Raw genomic sequence first — 19,713 nt, forward strand, 5'->3', positions numbered from 1 at the left:
ATTACGTGAGTTAGCTCTGCATTTTGTCTAATCCCTCTTTCCAACCACCTTCACCGGAAGTTGTAGTGTCAACGACAAATAAACTATGTTATCTCGTGTTTTTCAGCTTTGTTGGCAAGGCTGCTAAGAAGATCAAATATATAATGATTTCATCTTGCTCCTCCATTAGCTCCTTTAATTGAGTGGACTGGTATATTTCAGTGCTTTATTAAATTGGAGGGAAGCAGGCCGGAGGGTATTACCCGCTGAGTAAATAGATTTCTGCACTGAGCTCCCTCCGTCTGGCTCTGTCTTCACCACCACACACAAGCTCATTCCTCACTTGTATTCTTGTCTTGTTTTTTTGCACGGGCAGATCATGGTTGTCATAGATACATAGACACACAAACAAATTGGAACAAGGCGCATTTGGTTCCTTTGACTCATCATTGGGTCAGACCAAACAGTTTTTTCGGATAGGAAAGACTGTCCATCTGTGGAGGCCTAACCTTAAGCACCAAATCCAATCCTTCCCACAACTCATTTGCTATTCTGGATTTGACTGCTTAAAACTTTCTTGGCTTTAAGCTCTTTTTTTTGTTGACTAAGATGCCCAAATAATGCGATGCTTTCTCTGTGAATCAGGAGGTGTGAAGAGATTTAATGAGTCAAGCTTGCTGTTGTGCTGTGGCTTTGCGCCATGGTGCTGTTTATTCGGAGCATTTTTTGTTCACAAAACACCCCAAGTTCAACGGCTCCCCAGCGCAAACGCTAGACCTATCCTCCACACTGCCGTGCCGCATCCATCCAAGCCTCGCATCAAGACACCGCCGCTCGTTTCGCCCTCCCAGTAATTCAAAGGGCTGTGGTGTTTTCCTTTTTTGGCCTCCTCTACTTTCACCCCCCCCCCCCACGCTTTCATAGAGGATTGGCGCCTCGTCCTCGTCGCTACCGAGGAATGACTCAAACGCAGGAAAAGAGCTCTTCCCATTACCCGGAGGATTACTCTGATTCTCCACCATCGTCGAAGAAGAACTACAAGGAAAAACATTCAAACATGCCAAAGTCAGGGTCCAACAAAATCCACTCCCCGAGCTTAAGCCCTGCTGAAAGGGAGTGTGAAATAACAATGAGCACAGGTTTGGGGCAGTACAATGAGCACAGGTTTGGGGCAGTACAATGAGCACAGGTTTGGGGCAGTACAATGAGCACAGGTTTGGGGCAGTACAATGAGCACAGGTTTGGGGCAGTACAATGAGCACAGGTTTGGGGCAGTACAATGAGCACAGGTTTGGGGCAGTACAATGAGCACAGGTTTGGGGCAGTACAATGAGCACAGGTTTGGGGCAGTACAATGAGCACAGGTTTGGGGCAGTACAATGAGCACATGTTTGAGGCAGTACAATGAACACAGGTTTGAGGCAGTACAATGAGCACAGGTTTTTTGGCAGTACAATGAGCACAGGTTTGGGGCAGTACAATGAGCACAGGTTTGGGGCAGTACAATGAGCACAGGTTTGAGGCAGTACAATGAGCACATGTTTGAGGCAGTACAATGAGCACAGGTTTGAGGCAGTACAATGAGCACATGTTTGAGGCAGTACAATGAGCACAGGTTTGGGGCAGTACAATGAGCACAGGTTTGGGGCAGTACAATGAGCACAGGTTTGAGGCAGTACAATGAGCACATGTTTGGGGCAGTACAATAAGCAAGGAGGGAGAATAGGAATAGGCAGGGAGAAAGGATTAGAATACTTTTAGTAGAAGCAGTTTGTTGTTGATAGGAAGGAAGTTGCTTCTACTTGGAGTAGATACTGCTTACTGTGCACCAATCCCTCATCTGCTTTGATCTTTCTGTAGATTCTGCAGTGGGAAATGTGAAATGTCAGGCAAATAGCCATGTCAAGTGTCAATCATGGGGATTTTTGACTGCTTGAGCTCTTTGTGAAGTTTATCGATTGCGCGAGGGTCGGTATTTCTTTGCCGTGATTGGACGAAAGCTTTGACTGAGATAAGCCTGAATGGAACATCCTTTATTATTGCAAGCCAGGGGATTTATGGCAGTCTTTGAGACTGTCTGCGTGCATGTTTTTAGTATATGTATGATGGTGTTTCAGAAGGTGTGTATTTACGTATCCAGGGGCAACAGAGAGATGCGGGTCATGTGAGGGCCACGTCATTTCTCTCCGTATGCTTCCACTAAGACCGCAATATGATTGTCTCTGAATTATGATGCTCAAATGCCACCTTTCAATATATGTACTTTACATATGTCATACTTTTCTCAGCTCAAGGGATTAGGTATGTTACATAATATATTTTTGTTAAAGAATAACTCCCGTTTATCTGTCTGATACCACAAAGACTGCAAGTGTAGATGACTTCTTGGAATTACACCAAATGTCACCTTATAATATATGGATGTTATGCACTATTTTAACTTAGTAAATCTGAACATAGTAACTAACACTTGTATTATTTCTTTGTCTCTCATTGTTTCTCTATCTGTCTATCTCTCTTAAGAGCTACAGCTGTAGCAGTAGATGTTTCTCTATCTGTCTATCTCTCTTAAGAGCTACAGCTGTAGCAGTAGATGTTTCTCTATCTGTCTATCGCTCTTAAGAGCTACAGCTGTAGCAGTAGATGTTTCTCTATCTGTCTATCTCTCTTAAGAGCTACAGCTGTAGCAGTAGATGTTTCTCTATCTGTCTATCTCTCTTAAGAGCTACAGCTGTAGCAGTAGATGTTTCTCTATCTGTATATCTCTCTTAAGAGCTACAGCTGTAGCAGTAGATGTTTCTCTATCTGTCTATCTCTCTTAAGAGCTACAGCTGTAGCAGTAGATGTTTCTCTATCTGTCTATCTGTCTTAAGAGCTACAGCTGTAGCAGTAGATGTTTCTCTATCTGTCTATCTCTCTTAAGAGCTACAGCTGTAGCAGTAGATGTTTCTCTATCTGTCTATCTCTCTTAAGAGCTACAGCTGTAGCAGTAGATGCTCACATTATGACACAAAATGAACTGGACACCGCCACATTGTTTTGTGCTGATCAGAAGATTTAGAAAATAACTTTACCGACAAGCTAAAGACATGGATTCTCTCTCTGTCTCTCCTACAGGTCTCCAGTGATGGCTGGAGGTCTCTTTGCCGTCAACCGTCGGTGGTTCTGGGAGCTGGGTGGCTACGACACTGGCTTGGAAATATGGGGCGGAGAGCAGTACGAGATATCGTTCAAGGTGAGCAAACATGTATAGAAGATAGCGTTTCCCAATCATACATTTCTCTTACCAATGTTCTCAAGACTGGAACAAGTCTTATCATTCAAGCATCTCAATACAGCACTGTGGAGAAACTGGAAGTCTTAAGGTTGCTAGTCATACTCGTGAGGGCTAAGTTCATCTTTCAGTATACACCAGGGTTAGGCAACTAGATTGAGCCACAGGCCATTTTTTGTCGGCGCGAATGGCCGGGTGGCTTAATCGAATCAAACCAAGCTTTATTTATGCAGCACATTTCAGACATGAAATGCAACACAATGTTCGTCACAGGAAAAAAAACAAAATAAAAACAATTAAAATAACTGAAATATTTACTACACAAAAAAAACAGAAGAGGAAAAGTGGGAACCGTTAGTGTGGAGTGCAATAGAGATTGCGTCATCTGTGGATCGGTTGGGGCGGTATGCAAATTGGATGGGTCTAGTGTTTCTGGAATGATGGTGTTGATGTGAGCCTTGACCACAGGTGGACCTGGTGGTCTTGACCACAGGGACTATGGTGGTCTGCTTGAAACATGTTGGTATTACAGACTCGGTCAAGAATAGATTGAAAATGTCAGTGAATACACATTCCAGTTGTTCAGCGCATGCTCGGACTACACATCCTGGTAATCCGTCTGGCCCTGCGGCCTTGTGATTTTTGACCTGTTTAAAGGTCTTACTCACATCGGCTACGGAGAGCGTGATCACACAGTCGTCCAGAACAGCTGCTGCTCTCATACATGCTTCAGTGTTGCTTGCCTCGAAGTGAGAATAGACGTCATTTAGTTCATCTAGTAGGCTCGTGTCACTGGGCAGCTCGCTGCTGTGCTTCCCTTTGTAGTCCGTAATAGTTTGCAAGCCCTGCCACATCTGACGAGCGTCGGAGCCGGTGTAGTACAATTCAATCTATAATGGAACAAGATGAGACCCAAATGCAGACACAGGAGGCAGATGGGTGAGCTCTGATATTTATTATAAAAAAGGGGTAGGCAAAAGGCAGGTCAGGGACAGGCTAGAGTTCATTAACCAGGTTAGAGTCCAAACAGTACCAGGCGATAGGCAGGCTCGAGGTCAGGACAGGCAGGGGTTCAATGTTCAGGTCTGAGTCCAAACAGTGCAAGGGGATTGGCAGGCTAGAGATCAGAACAGCCAGAGTGGTCAGGCAGGCGGATTCGGCATCAGGACACGCAAGGGTCAAAAACGAGGAGGGCTAGGAAAAATGCTTGTTGGCTTGGAAATACAAGACAAACTGGCACTAGGAGACAGGAAACACATGCATAAATACACTGCGGACTAATAGAGAAAACAGGTGACACTTGGAGGTGGGTGGAGACAATCACAAAGACAGGTGAAACAGATCAGGGCGTGACATAATCTTTCCCTGTTCCCAGTTTGATGGTTCGTAGAAGGGCATAGCGAGTTTTCTTGTAAGCGTCCGGGTTAGTGTCCCGCTCCTTGAAAGCGGCAGCTCTACCCTTTAGCTCTGTGCGGATGTTGCCTGTAATCCATGACTTCTGGTTGGGATATGTACGTACGGTCACTGTGGGAAATACGTCATCAATGCACTTATTGATGAAGCCAGTGACTGATGTGGTGTACTCCTCAATGCCATCGTAAGAATCCCATAACATATTCCAGTCTGTTCTAGCAAAACAGTCCTGTAGCTTAGCATCTGCGTCATCTGACCACTTCCGTATTGAGCGAGTCACTGGTAGGTCCTGCTTTAGTTTTTGCTTGTAAGCAGGACTCAGAAGGATAGAGTTACCTTCAGATTTGCCAAATGGAGGCTGAGGGAGAGCTTTGTACGCATCTCCGTGTGTGGAGTAAAGGTGATCTAGAGTTTTATTTAATCTGGTTGCACATGTAACATGCTGGTAGAAATTAGATCAAATGGATTTAAGTTTCCCTGCAATATAGTCCACGGCCACTAGGAGCACCGCCACTGGATGAGCATTTTCTTGTCTGCTTAGGGCCTTATACAGCTCATTGAGTGTGGTCTTAGTGCCAACGTCGGGTTTGTCATGGTAAATAGACAGCTACCAAAAATATAGATCAACTCTCTCTGTAAATATTGTGGTCTACAGCTTATCATGAGATACTCTACCTAAGGCGAGCAAAACCTTGAGACTTCCTTAATATTACATTTCGTACACCAGCTGTTACTGACAAATAGACACAGACCGCCACCCCTTGTCTTACTAAAGTCAGCTGTTCTATCTAGCCAATGCATGAAAAACTCAGCCAGCTGTATTCTACCCATATCATTGTTCAGCCACTACTCGATGAAACATAAGATATTACAGTTTTTAATGTTCCGTTGGTAGTATAGACTTGGTCAGAGCTCATCCAGTTTATTATCCAATGATTGCACGTTGGCTAATAGGACTGATGGTAGAGGCGGATTACCCACTCGCCGTCGAATCCTTACAAGGCACCCCAACCTACGTCCCCGATATCTCTGTCTCTTCTTCATGAGAATGACAGGGATTTGGGCCTTGTCCGGTGTCTGAAGTAAATCCTTTGCGTCCAATTCGTTTAAAGAAAAAATCTTTGTCCAGCACAAGGTTACAAAATCAAACCTCGTGGACGCCACAGCGCCTATTTTGACTCTCGACCAGTTAAATAGGTCCCAAACCAATTTAGAACTGGAGCGGAGAGGCCAACCCACCTTTCCAGTCTTTTCAGAAGGACATCATGGTCAACCGTGTCGAGTGCAACACTTAAATCCAAGAGTACAAGGACAGAGAGCTGTTTGGCATCTGTGTTGGTTCTTAAGATCATTTACCACTTTAACAAAAGGTTGTCTCTGTGCTGTGGTGGGCACGAAAAACAGATTGGAATTTTTCAAAAATACAGTTGGCACTTAAAGATATTATATATTTGTTTGAAAACCAATTTCTCCAGAATTTTGCTTAAGAGGGAAAGGTTGGAGATTGCCCGAAAATGGCTAAGAGCTGAAGAATCTAGATTACTTTTTTTCAGATTCACCTACTCTGCATCTCACAAAGACACAGCGGTTGGAACCAAAAATCTCAAATTTGGACTCATCAGACCAAAGGACATATTTCCACCGGTCTAATGTCCATTGCTCGTGTTTCTTGGCCCAAGAAAGTCTCATCTTCTTAAGGTTGTACCTTTAGTAGTGATTTCTTTGCAGCAATTTGACCATGAAGGCCTGATTGACGCGGTCTCCTCTGACTAATTGATGTTGAGATATGTCTGTTACTTGAACTCTGTGAATCATTTATTTGGGCTGCAATTTCTGAGGCTGGTAACGCTAATGAACTTATCCTCTGCAGCAGAGGTAACTCTGGGTCTTCCTTTCCTGTGGCGGTCCTCATGAGAGCCAGTTTCGTCATATCCAATTGTTTCGTGGTATCCAATTGTTAGTAATTACTATCTTGTCTCATCGCTACAACTCCCGTACGGGCTCAGGAGAGATGAAGGTCGAAAGCCATGCGTCCTCCGAAACATAACCCAACCAAGCCGCACTGCTTCTTAACACAGCGCGCCTCCAACCTGGAAGCCAGCTGCACCAACGTGTCGGAGGAAACACTTTGCACCTGGCAACCTTGGATTGCGCCCGGCCCACCACAGGAGTCGCTGATACACGATGAGACAAGGATATCCCTACCCGCCAAACCCTCCCTAACCCGGACGACGCTAGGCCAATTGTGCGTTGCCCCACAGACCTCTCGGTCGCGGCCGGCTGCGACAGAGCCTGGGCGCGAACCCAGTCTCTGGTGGCACAGCTAGCGCTGCGATGCAGTGCCCTAGACCACTGCGAAGGGGTGGCTACTTTGAAGAATCTCAAATATAACATGTATTTTGATTTGTTTAACACTTTTTTGGTTACTACATGATTCCATATGTGTTATTTCATCGTTTTGATGTCTTCACTGTTATTCTACAATGTAGAAAATAGGAAAAATAAAGAAAAACCCTTGAATGAGTGTGTCCAAACTTTTGACTGTTACTATACAGTATATGCCAAGTTGCTCTCTCAGAATATCATAATGGACCTGCAGCTTTGACTTTCTCCACTTCCACTCTGCCTTTCTGCAATTTCTCTTTAATTTACTTGTTTCTTCACTCATCCAAGGGGCTCTCCGAGGGGCTCTCCTAACATAATTATAATCATTTGACTACAACTCAGCCCCAACATAGATTTATTTGAAAATAGCTATCATTTCATAACTTGATTACATGTAGACACAATCACATGCAGTGCATTCAGACCCCTTGACTTTTTCCACATTTTGTTACTTTACAGCCTTATTCTAAAATGGATTAAATAAACACACATCTCATCAATCTACACACAATATCTTATGATGACAAAGTGAAAACAGGTTTTTAGAAATTCTTTCAAGTGTATTAAAAATGTTAAACAGAGAAACCTTATTTACATAAGTACTCAGACCATTTGCTATGGGACTTGAAATTGAGCTCAGGTGCATCCTGTTTCCATTGATCATCCTTGAGATGTTTCTAACGCTGGATTACCTGTGATAAAATTCAATTGATTGGACATGATTTGGAAAGGCCCACCACTGTCTATATAAGGTCCCATAGTTGGCAGTGCATGTCAGAGCAGAAACAAGCCATGAGGTCGAAGGAATTGTCCGTAGAGCTCCGAGACAGGATTGTGTCACAGGTCTGGGGAATGGTACCAAAACATGTCTGCAGCATTGAAGGTCCCCAAGAACAAGTGGTCTCCATCATTCTTAATGGGAGAAGTTTAGACTCACCAAGACTCTTTTCCGAGCTGGCCGCCCGGCCAAACTGAGCAATCGTGGGAGAAGGGCCTTGGTCAGGGAGGTGACCAAGAACCTGATGGACACTCTGAATGAGCTCTGGGAGTTCCTCTGTGGAGATGAGAGAACCTTCCAGAAGGATAACCATCTTGGCAACACTCCACCAATCAGGCCTTTATGGTAGTGGCCACCCGGAAGCCACTCCTCAGTAAAAGGCACATGACAGCCCGCTTGGAGTTTGCCAAAAGGCACCCAAAGGACTCAGACCATGAGAAACAAGATTCTCTGGTCTGATGAAACCAAGATTGAACACTTTGGCCTGAATGTCAAGAGTAACGTATGTAAGAAACCTGGCACCATCTCTACGGTGAAGCATGGTGGTGGCAGCATCGTGCTGTGGGGATCTTTTTCAGTGACAGGGACTGGGAGACCAGTCAGGATCGAGGGAAAGATGAACGGAGCAAAGTACAGAGAGATCCTTAAACCCAATCAAACATTTACATTTACATTTAAGTCATTTAGCAGACGCTCTTATCCAGAGCGACTTACAAATTGGTGCATTCACCTTATGACATCCAGTGGAACAGCCACTTTACAATAGTGCATCTAAATATTTTAAGGGGGGTGAGAAGGATTACTTTATCCTATCCTAAGTATTCCTTAAAGAGGTGGGGTTTCAGGTGTCTCCGGAAGGTGGTGATTGACTCCGCTGTCCTGGCGTCGTGAGGGAGTTTGTTCCACCATTGGGGAGCCAGAGCAGCGAACAGTTTTGACTGGGCTGAGCGGGAACTGTACTTCCTCAGTGGTAGGGAGACGAGCAGGCCAGAGGTGGATGAACGCAGTGCCCTTATTTGGGTGTAGGGCCTGATCAGAGCCTGGAGGTACTGAGGTGCCGTTCCCTCACAGCTCCGTAGGCAAGCACCATGGTCTTGTAGCGTATGCGAGCTTCAACTGGAAGCCAGTGGAGAGAGCGGAGGAGCGGGGTGACGTGAGAGAACTTGGGAAGGTTGAACACTAGACGGGCTGCGGCGTTCTGGATGAGTTGTAGGGGTTTAATGGCACAGGCAGGGAGCCCAGCCAACAGCGAGTTGCAGTAATCCAGACGGGAGATGACAAGTGCCTGGATTAGGACCTGCGCCGCTTCCTGTGTGAGGCAGGGTCGTACTCTGCGGATGTTGTAGAGCATGAACCTACAGGAACGGGCCACCGCCTTGATGTTAGTTGAGAACGACAGGGTGTTGTCCAGATCACACCAAGGTTCTTAGCGCTCTGGGAGGAGGACACAATGGAGTTGTCAACCGTGATGGCGAGATCATGGAACGGGCAGTCCTTCCCGGGAGGAAGAGCAGCTCCGTCTTGCCGAAGCTTGAGGTGGTGATCCGTCATCCACACTGATATGTCTGCCAGACATGCAGAGATGCGATTCGCCACCTGGTCATCAGAAGGGGAAAGGAGAAGATTAATTGTGTGTCGTCTGCATAGCAATGATAGGAGAGACCATGTGAGGTTATGACAGAGCCAAGTGACTTGGTGTATAGCGAGAATAGGAGAGGGCCTAGAACAGAGCCCTGGGGGACACCAGTGGTGAGAGCGCGTGGTGAGGAGACAGATTCTCGCCACGCCACCTGGTAGGAGCGACCTGTCAGGTAGGACGCAATCCAAGCGTGGGCCGCGCCAGAGATGCCCAACTCGGAGAGGGTGGAGAGGAGGATCTGATGGTTCACAGTATCGAGAAGGATGAGAGCAGAGGAGAGAGAGTTAGCTTTAGCGGTGCGGAGCGCCTCCGTGATACAGAGAAGAGCAGTCTCAGTTGAATGACTAGTCTTGAAACCTGACTGATTTGGATCAAGAAGGTCATTCTGAGAGAGATAGCGGGAGAGCTGACCAAGGACGGCACGTTCAAGAGTTTTGGAGAGAAAAGAAAGAAGGGATACTGGTCTGTAGTTGTTAACATCGGAGGGATCGAGTGTAGGTTTTTTCAGAAGGGGTGCAACTCTCGCTCTCTTGAAGACGGAAGGGACGTAGCCAGCAGTCAGGGATAAGTTGATGAGCGAGGTGAAACATCTCTAGAGAGACCTGAAAATAGCTGTTCAGCGACGCTCCCATCCAACCTGACAGAGCTTGAGAGGAACTGCAGAGAAGAATGGAAGAAACTCCCCAAATACAGTGTGCCAAACATGTAGCTTCAAACCCAAGAAGACTCAAGGCTGTAATCACTGCCAAAGGTTCTTCAACAAAGTACTGAGTAAAGGGTCTGAATACTTATGTAAATGTGATATTTCCGTTTTTTATTTTTAATACATTTAAAAAATCTATAAACAGTTTTTCCTTTGTCATTATGTGGTATTGTGTGTAGATTGATGAGGGAAAACAACAATTTAATAAATGTTAAAATAAGGCTGTAATGTAACAAAATCTGGATAAAGTCAAGGGGTCTGAATACTTTTCCAAATACACTGTACCTCTTTTTTTTATTCATGGGAATACTTAGTGAACAGATTTCCTAAATGAAAGTCATTTCTAGCTAGTATTTTTTTCTCCAAAAACTAAAATCCCCCCCCAAAAAATATATAATATATATATATATATATTAGTTTAGTTTTTTTGCTAAAAACTTTGGGGGGTACAAAAAAAATCACTTGCGGGCTTGTTTAGGCCCACTGCCACCTGTTGCCTGTTGCCAACCCCTGGTCAATACTATCCACTTCTATCTATGCTGAGGTGCTTCTATTTAGTCCTTATCTGCACTGTGTGTGTAACACGACATATAAATTCCACTCATCTTTTCTTCAATAGGATATGATAAATATAAATAATATTTACTAATAGTTCATATTATACAATCATGGTCACATAGCAATGTGGCTCTTCCACCCTTTTCATCCAGTGAAAATATATCACTAGCCACTTTAAACAATGCTACCTTATATAATGTTACTTACCCTACATTATTCATCTCATATGCATATGTATATACTGTACTCTACATCATCGACTGCATCCTTATGTAATACATGTATCACTAGCCACTTTAACTATGCCACTTTGTTTACTTTGTCTACACACTCATCTCATATGTATATACTGTACACGATACCATCTACTGTATGCTGCTCTGTACCATCACTCATTCATATATCCTTATGTACATATTCCTTATCCCCTTACACTGTGTATAAGACAGTAGTTTTGGAATTGTTAGTTAGATTACTTGTTGGTTATCACTGCATTGTCGGAACTAGAAGCACAAGCATTTCGCTACACTCGCATTAACATCTGCTAACCATGTGTATGTGACAAATAAAATTGGATTTGATTTGATTGTGTCCCACCTTACAATGAATTAATTAACCTTACCTTGAATTAATTAACCTTACCTTGAATTAATTTTATTGGACATATTTAAAATACATATAAAGTTTCGTCGTTCATCTGAGCACAACAATACATCCCTTAAAAATTACAGATGCTTTAAAACACACTAAAGTCTACCAACCTTGCAATTATATTAGAGTCCAGACAAACATGGACCCATAACAATGTGTTTCTTTGGTCAATTATTTTCCATCCTGTCCCACCATACCCCTGCCTCAGTCTCCAGACAGGCCAATCTGCTCCCAGACAACTTTATTAAACTGGAACGACTTTGACTCAGAAGAATTGCTCTCGCTCTGTTCTCCAGTGTTTTATTTCCCATACTTTCTCCAGTACAATGCACTCCTCAGAACCCAGCATTCCAAAATAATGTTTGCGTGTGTGTGTGTACCCTTGTGTCTGCAACCGTGTGTGTTACTGGGTTACAAGGAGTAGTTCAGGCTTTAGCCTCCTTCCCAAACTAATTACAGCCAGTGATGTTTGGCTTGTTTGCGGGTCAGAGGTTATTCCATTTTGATTTCCGGAGGAGAACACGGTATATGGATGTGAGGGAATATTGTGGTTATCGTGCCTGACATACCTGCCATCCAACCGGGTCTCAGTATACTCTCTCTCTCGCTTTCTCTCTCTCTCTCGCTCTCCTTCTGTCAGTGAGTGCACTTTGTAATTGGAATGCAGCCCTTTCTTCCTTGACTGGAAACCATGGCAACGATAAAAATAGTTCCCAAGCAAATTTGCAATAACTCTTCTTACAGAGGTGGGAGGATTCAGACATTTTGTGTTAATCTGTGTGTTTTTTGAGTCGTTGGTGTTATTTTGTATTGAGAATTCACAAGTGTACAATAAGCACACAAATGAAGCAAACGTGTAAATATTACACAGTGGCGCCCCCATCTGTCTCAATGTTAAAAGATCTGATTCAGAGTTGTCTGGTCCAGTTACTTATGGGAGAGTGGGGTAACACGGAACACGGAACCCAAACCGGCTGCAAGTGTGCGACATCGTGCATACATTTATTTTGTCCCCCCACAACAAACGCGATCACGACACGCAGGTTAACCAATGACATTAATTTCGGACAGGTTGAAAAGCATTAAACATTTATGGCAATTTAGCTAGTTAGCTTGCATTTGCTAGCTAATTTGTCCTATTTAGCTAGCTTGCTGCTGCTAGCTAATTTGTCCTGGGATATAAACATTATGTTGTTATTTTACCTGAAATGCACAAGGTCTACTCCGACAATTAATCCACACATAAACACAGTCAACCGAATCGTTTCTAGTCATCTCTCCTCCTTCCAGGCTTTTTCATCGTTGAACGTATATGGTGATTGGCATCTAAACTTTCATAGTATTACCACGACAAGCGGCAACAGTTTGTCTTTCAATCACCCACGTGGGTATAACCACTAAGGAGATGGCATGTGGGTACCTGCTTCTATAAACCAATGAGGAGATGGGAGAGGCAGGACTTGCACCGTCATCTGCGTCAGAAATAGGAATGACTTCTATTTTAGCCCTAAGCAACGCAGATGCTTGTTGACACGCGCGGGCAGTGTGGGTGCAATAATTGAATAACATAGATTCCTACATGTATTTTGCAACTAGAGGGCACGCGACGTGAACGGTATAGTCAGGGTATTAGGAGATTAGGATTTTTTACATTCAGCATCACTCTGTTAAAGACATATAGTATTATTTCTATCAAAGATATCTACATATATTTCAGGATGTTGTGTATCTCTGAAAACAATCAGAATTCATGTAAACATGACAGTTTGGAAAACATAGCTATGCCGTCTAGAAATGTATGTATTGATTGAAATATTAGCACTGCATTTTTGAAACCATCTTCATTTCCCGAACACAATTTATCATAATCACAATCGCTTTTTTGTCTTTTAATATTTTGAAGCATCTTTAAACACAGGCTTAACACCAAAAAAACACTTTGTACTTTTTAAAATGAACATAGGCCAGGCCCTGTTGTAACCTCATATCCCACCAATAATGCCTTGCATTACACTTGGGAAGAAAACACTTCAATTTGCTCAACTTGCCATTGGCTCAACTTAATCCAAGACAAAACATTTTGACTTTATTACCCCACACAGCTACAAGGATGCACTTTCATGCTAGTTTTAGGACCTCATATTGAAGCTTATAGAGACCCCAACTGATGTATAGAACAATCTTAGAATGATCTACTTTGGTTTAGAAGCATCATGAAACCTCTAACACAATAAATGATTTTGACTTTTTAGGCCTAACTTGCTTACCACTTTTTCCATGTGGTTTCTTCTTTCATAGACTCCATGACATGATGACCTCTTCCTAAATATTTGGTCAAATTATACATTATGTGTATGGTTTCCTAGAAACAAGCGTGGCTCAACTGACCCCACTCTCCTCTACTGTCACGGAGTATGGATGTCTGACAGTTAGCCTACATATGATAGCTGTTAGACTGACAATCTATTGACACTGGTTGTTTCTCACATTGAACAGATATCATCAAAGCATCTCAAGGAATTTTACCTCAAATTTTACCTCGCTAAAACAAATTGTTACTCATGAACGCTCGGGAGTCATTCATAAACCCCTCGTATTTCTGCTGATATGAGAGGTCAATGAACATCTACACTGGTCCTCTGAGGAGGCCATTTTCTGAAGACTGGAGGAATCTCTCCACATGTCAATGGAGCCTGTAAAGCCAGCTTGACCATTAACCTGAGGCTCCACAGGAAAGCACCCTGCCTCGTTTTGATATGGCAGAGCAGGGAGAGAGGTGGAGCACTCACACACACCGCGGGAGAGAGGTGGAGCGCTCACACACACCGCGGGAGAAAGGAGGAGAAGCGGAGGAGAGGTGAAATGTCCCACCATCCTTTCCAAACAGTCAGCATGACCACTTTAATTCTAATCAAGCTGCCAAGTTTGAAAGAAGGAGGGGCGAGAGAGGGAGGGAAAGAGGGGAGAGGAATGAGAAAGAATGGCAGGACATGAAGAGATAAAGAGAGGCATAGGGAGGAAGAGAGAGCAAGGGAGAGGATAGCAGACTGAAGGGGTTCAGAGTAGCGCTACCTGACCTCTTCCTTCCTCTTCTTTCTAGCTCTTCCTTTGATGCAGGAAAAGAGGGGTATCGAGCGAAGTGCTCTGGAAATAGGATTCCTTTCAGTCCCTCCGCTCAAAGAGGCTTATAATGTGGCCCTGCCAAGCAGACAAAGTGGGAATCCACTTCAAGTGTGGACAGAGGGACAGGACAATAGGTTGTCTGTTAGGGTCTTGCAACAAACACAACACAAACCCATCGACACAACCATTTCAACAACAATATCCACACTCTGAACTCAGTCCACAATAACTCAGGGCTTTGAAATTGAAAGATTCCTTTCTGGAACAACAGGAAAAACAAAATGTGCTTTTTTCTTTTCTTTCTTTACTTCGGTGCTTACAACTAGGGTTGAAAAATTCCGGGAACATTCAATAAATGTTCTGATTTCTCCCGAAATCCCAGAATCAGGAGGGAATAAACCGGAAATCCAGAATCATCCAACCAGGTATTCTGGAAAACCAGAAAATGTATTAAGTGTTCCTGAAATGTTTCAACCCTACTTATAACACACGGTTGGTTAATTTACAAAGGTTTTGCGGCCTTGCTTAGAACACATAGCTAGCAGGCTGACAGGAAGCTTTTGAAGTAATGTACTGAGGCATTATTTGTGTTCCATCTCCATTCAGGTATGGATGTGTGGGGGCAGTATGTACGACGTACCATGCTCCCGAGTAGGACATATCTACAGGAAATACGTCCCCTACAAAGTGCCATCTGGAACAAGCCTAGCCAGAGTAAGTTAGACTGACCAGTCAATACACTGCTTCCATCAACTGGTTATGGCTAACATGCAGCCATTTTGACTGGTTGCACATGGCTGATAGTTAAACTGAGGATGTAGGTCCAGCCATCTATCTGCTTTAAGATGAGGTTTGACTAACTCAGCGCACTGTGACCTGTGCTGTGATAAGCTAAACACACAGACAGTCCATCTCCTTACCCCATCTCTCTCCCTTATCTCAGAACCTGAAGAGGGTGGCTGAGACATGGATGGATGAGTACACAGAGTTCATCTACCAGCGTCGTCCAGAGTACCGCCACCTGTCCACCGGGGACCTGACGGCCCAGAAGGAGCTGAGAAGACACCTCAAGTGTAAAGACTTCAAATGGTACATGAACGCTGTGGCCTGGGACCTGGCCAAGTACTACCCCGCTGTGGAGCCGCTGCCTGCCGCCTGGGGAGAGGTAGGAAGTTAGGAATACACACAGAACCACCACACACATTCACACACACATACAAGAGCGCGTACGCACACGGACAGAGCTAACGCACCTACAGAACGAATTGACACACTCGAAGGAGCCGGTACACACACACACACGAACAGAAAAGCATACAGCATATAAAAGCATATGTGATTACCTTAGAATCCTAAATGAAACGTCAGGTCATGTTTTTGAGGTCACTTACTGAGGCATTGATACAAATAATAGGACTTCTCACAATACTTAGGCCCACATAAACCCACTGTCTTACATGCCACCAATAACAGCTAAGTCTGAACAGTATCCACAGGCTGATTTGGTTTCTTGCGTATTTTTAGCTGGTATTGTAATGAATGAATCTATTTCCAGACACCAATACATCAGCTAAGAGACAGTCCCTGAATGCCTCCACAGGTGTGTCACGGAAGGCTATTATTCTACCAGAGCTGGATCCCAAATGGCACCCTATTCCCTTTCTAGTGCATTGCTTTTGATCATGGCTCAAAATAGTGCACTATTTAGGGAATAGGGGGCCATTTGGGACTTTTCCATGTTCATTGATTTATGAATGTCTGGTGCTCGCTGAAACGTAATGCGTTTCTCATATGGGACAGGCAGCCAGCAGCCTGCTAATGAAATGTTTTAGAGTAGACAGTGTCACAAAACGGACACAGCTGGACTGTCTGCTTCACTACCCCCAGAAACCATAAGTAGCAGACTTTACATTGTCCATAAACATGACATGCAGTTTTCTGCATCGTATTCTGAGGTATATATAATGCCTCTCTGTGTTACCTGTGAAGGGATGGGGCTGGAGGTGGCCTTGGCATTTTATGACAATCTCACTCGCTGTTCTCTGGCACACACACACAATCTCATTCTATCTGTTCTCTGGCACACACACACAATCTCATTCTATCTGTTCTCTGGCACACACACACAATCTCATTCTATCTGTTCTCTGGCACACACACACAATCTCACTCTATCTGTTCTCTGGCACACACACACACAATCTCACTCTATCTGTTCTCTGGCACACACACACACAATCTCATTCTATCTGTTCTCTGGCACACACACACAATCTCATTCTATCTGTTCTCTGGCACACACACACAATCTCATTCTATCTGTTCTCTGGCACACACACACACACAATCTCACTCTCTGTTCTCTGGCACACACACACACAATCTCATTCTATCTGTTCTCTGGCACACACACACACAATCTCACTCTCTGTTCTCTGGCACACACACACAATCTCATTCTATCTGTTCTCTGGCACACACACACAATCTCACTCTGTTCTCTGGCACACACACACAATCTCATTCTAACTGTTCCCTGGCACACACACACAATCTCATTCTATCTGTTCCCTGGCACACACACACAATCTCATTCTAACTGTTCTCTGGCACACACACACAATCTCATTCTAACTGTTCTCTGGCACACACACACAATCTCATTCTAACTGTTCTCTGGCACACACACACAATCTCATTCTAACTGTTCTCTGGCACACACACACAATCTCATTCTAACTGTTCTCTGGCACACACACACAATCTCATTCTAACTGTTCTCTGGCACACACACACAATCTCATTCTAACTGTTCTCTGGCACACACACACAATCTCATTCTATCTGTTCTCTGGCACACACACACAATCTCATTCTATCTGTTCTCTGGCACACACACACAATCTCATTCTATCTGTTCTCTGGCACACACACACACAATCTCATTCTATCTGTTCTCTGGCACACACATATAATCTCATTCTATCTGTTCTCTGGCACACACACACAATCTCATTCTATCTGTTCTCTGGCACACACACACAATCTCACTCGATCTGCGCTCTGTGAGGATGGGATCTAGCCTCAGGCAATCATACCCATAAATGCAGGAGCTGGAATCAGGTCGCCTGGAATACACACTCGTATGCTCCGTTCACCATTTACAGTTGAAGTCGGAAGTTTACATACACGTTAGCCAAATACATTTAAACTCCCGTTTTTTCACAATTCCTGACATTTAATCTCAATAAAAATTCCCTGTCTTAGGTCATTTAGGATCACACTGTATTTTAAGAATTTGAAATGTCAGAATTATAGTAGAGAGAACGATTTATTTCAGCTTTTATTCCTTTCATTACATTCCCAGTGGGTCAGAAGTTTACATACACTCATTTAGTATTTGGTAGCATTGCCTTTAAATGGTTTAACTTGGGTCAAATGTTTTGGGTAGCCTACCACAAGCTTCTCACAATAAGTTGGGTGAATTTTGGCAGATTTCTCCTGACAGAGCTGGTGTAACTGAGTCAGATTTGTAGGCCTCCTTGCTCGTACACGCTTTTTCAGTTCTGCCCACAATTTTTCTTTGGGATTGAGGTCAGGGCTTGTGATGGCCACTCCAATACCTTGACTTTGTTGTCATCAAGCCATTTTGCCACAACTTTGGAAGTATACTTGGGGTCATTGTCCATTTGGAAGACCCATTTGCGACCAAGCTTTAACTTCCTGACTGATGTCTTGAGATGTTGCTTCAATATATCAACATAATTTTCCAACCTCATGATGCCATCTATTTTGCAAAGTGCACCAGTCCATCCTGCAGCAAAGCACCCCCACAACATGATGCTGCCACCCCCGTGCTTCACGGTTGGGATGATGTTCTTCGGCTTGCAAGCCTCCCCCTTTTTCCTCCAAACATAACAATGGTCATTATGGCCAAACAGTTCTATTTTTGTTTCATCAGACCAGACCAGAGTACATTTCTCCAAAAAGTACAATATTTGTCCCCATGTGCAGTTGCAAACTGTAGTCTGGCTTTTTTTTGGCAGTTTTGGATCAGTGGCTTCTTCCTTTCTGAGCGGCCTTTCAGGTTATATCGATATAGGACTTATTTTATTGTGGACATAAATACTTTTGTACCTGTTCCCTCCAGCATCTTCTCAGGGTCCTTTGCTGTTGTTCTGGGATTGATTTGCACTTTTCGCACCAAAGTATGTTCATCTCTAGGAGACAGAACGCTTCTCCTTCCTGAGCGGTATGATGCCAAGCAAAGAGGCACTGAGTTTGAAGGTAAGGCCTTGAAATACATCCACAGGTACACCTCCAATTGACTCAAATGATGTCAATTAGCCTATCAGAAGCTTCTAAAGCCATGACATCATTTTCTGGAATTTTCCAAGCTGTTTAAAGGCACAGTCAACTTAGTATATGTAAACTTCTGACCCACTGGAAATGTGATACAGTGAATTATAAGTTAAATAATCTGTCTGTAAACAATTGTTGGAAAAATCACTTGTCATGCACAAAGTAGATGTCCTAACCGACTTGTCAATTTGTGGAGTGGTTGAAAAACAAGATTTAATGACTCCAACCTAAGTGTATGTAAACTTCCAACTTCAACTGAAAATAGTGGGGATTCCAGGCTAAGAATCAGGTATTCGTGGAGATTGTTTCCCAACCAGTTTTTTTTCCATAGGGCCGTTGGGTGCAGGAGTAGTTTTAATCATCACTGATAGATGGTTAGATGGACCTGGGATACATCATTCACTAATAAATTCATCCAATATGCCGGAAGGAAACCAAATCCTCCTCTCAAGCCACTGAAACATTTCAGAAACCTCTCTGCGAACACGTTGTACGTTAATATGAAAAATGAAATTAATTTTGCATTACCTATAATTGGATTCCTTGCTCTGCCTTCTTTTAGAAAATCTCACTTTCTCTGTTTTTCTGACGTCCTGGCCCCTGGGTCAGGGTACTAATGATAATAGGTAGAATGGAAGGCCGTCTCCGCGGTGACCCACCTTTCCCACTCTCCGCTGTTCACGTCTACAAGGCCATTAGCACAAATTGTACAAACACACACAACATAACACAAGTCCCAGCTTATTCCCGTCTCCGCTGATTAACCACCCCTTCCGTATTAGCCAGAGGTGAAAATGGATAGTAAATAAGAAGTGAAGCGGTGTGTATCTCTTGATGAGAAAATGTTT

The 19,713-nt window shown here is 43.7% G+C and overlaps 1 protein-coding gene across 1 annotated transcript in view; it reads left to right on the forward strand.

Moving 5' to 3' along the window:
* LOC124012048 (polypeptide N-acetylgalactosaminyltransferase-like 6) overlaps positions 1 to 19,713 on the forward strand; it is a 284,665-nt gene that overhangs the window by 253,628 nt on the left and 11,324 nt on the right. The window contains exons 8-10 of the mRNA XM_046325419.1: positions 3,097 to 3,214; positions 15,110 to 15,217; positions 15,447 to 15,668. Coding sequence (XP_046181375.1) covers positions 3,097 to 3,214; positions 15,110 to 15,217; positions 15,447 to 15,668 — 448 coding nt within the window. The remainder of the gene's footprint in view (positions 1 to 3,096; positions 3,215 to 15,109; positions 15,218 to 15,446; positions 15,669 to 19,713) is intronic.

Source organism: Oncorhynchus gorbuscha, linkage group LG24 (assembly GCF_021184085.1).
Source record: "Oncorhynchus gorbuscha isolate QuinsamMale2020 ecotype Even-year linkage group LG24, OgorEven_v1.0, whole genome shotgun sequence".
NCBI classification, from domain to species: domain Eukaryota; kingdom Metazoa; phylum Chordata; class Actinopteri; order Salmoniformes; family Salmonidae; genus Oncorhynchus; species Oncorhynchus gorbuscha.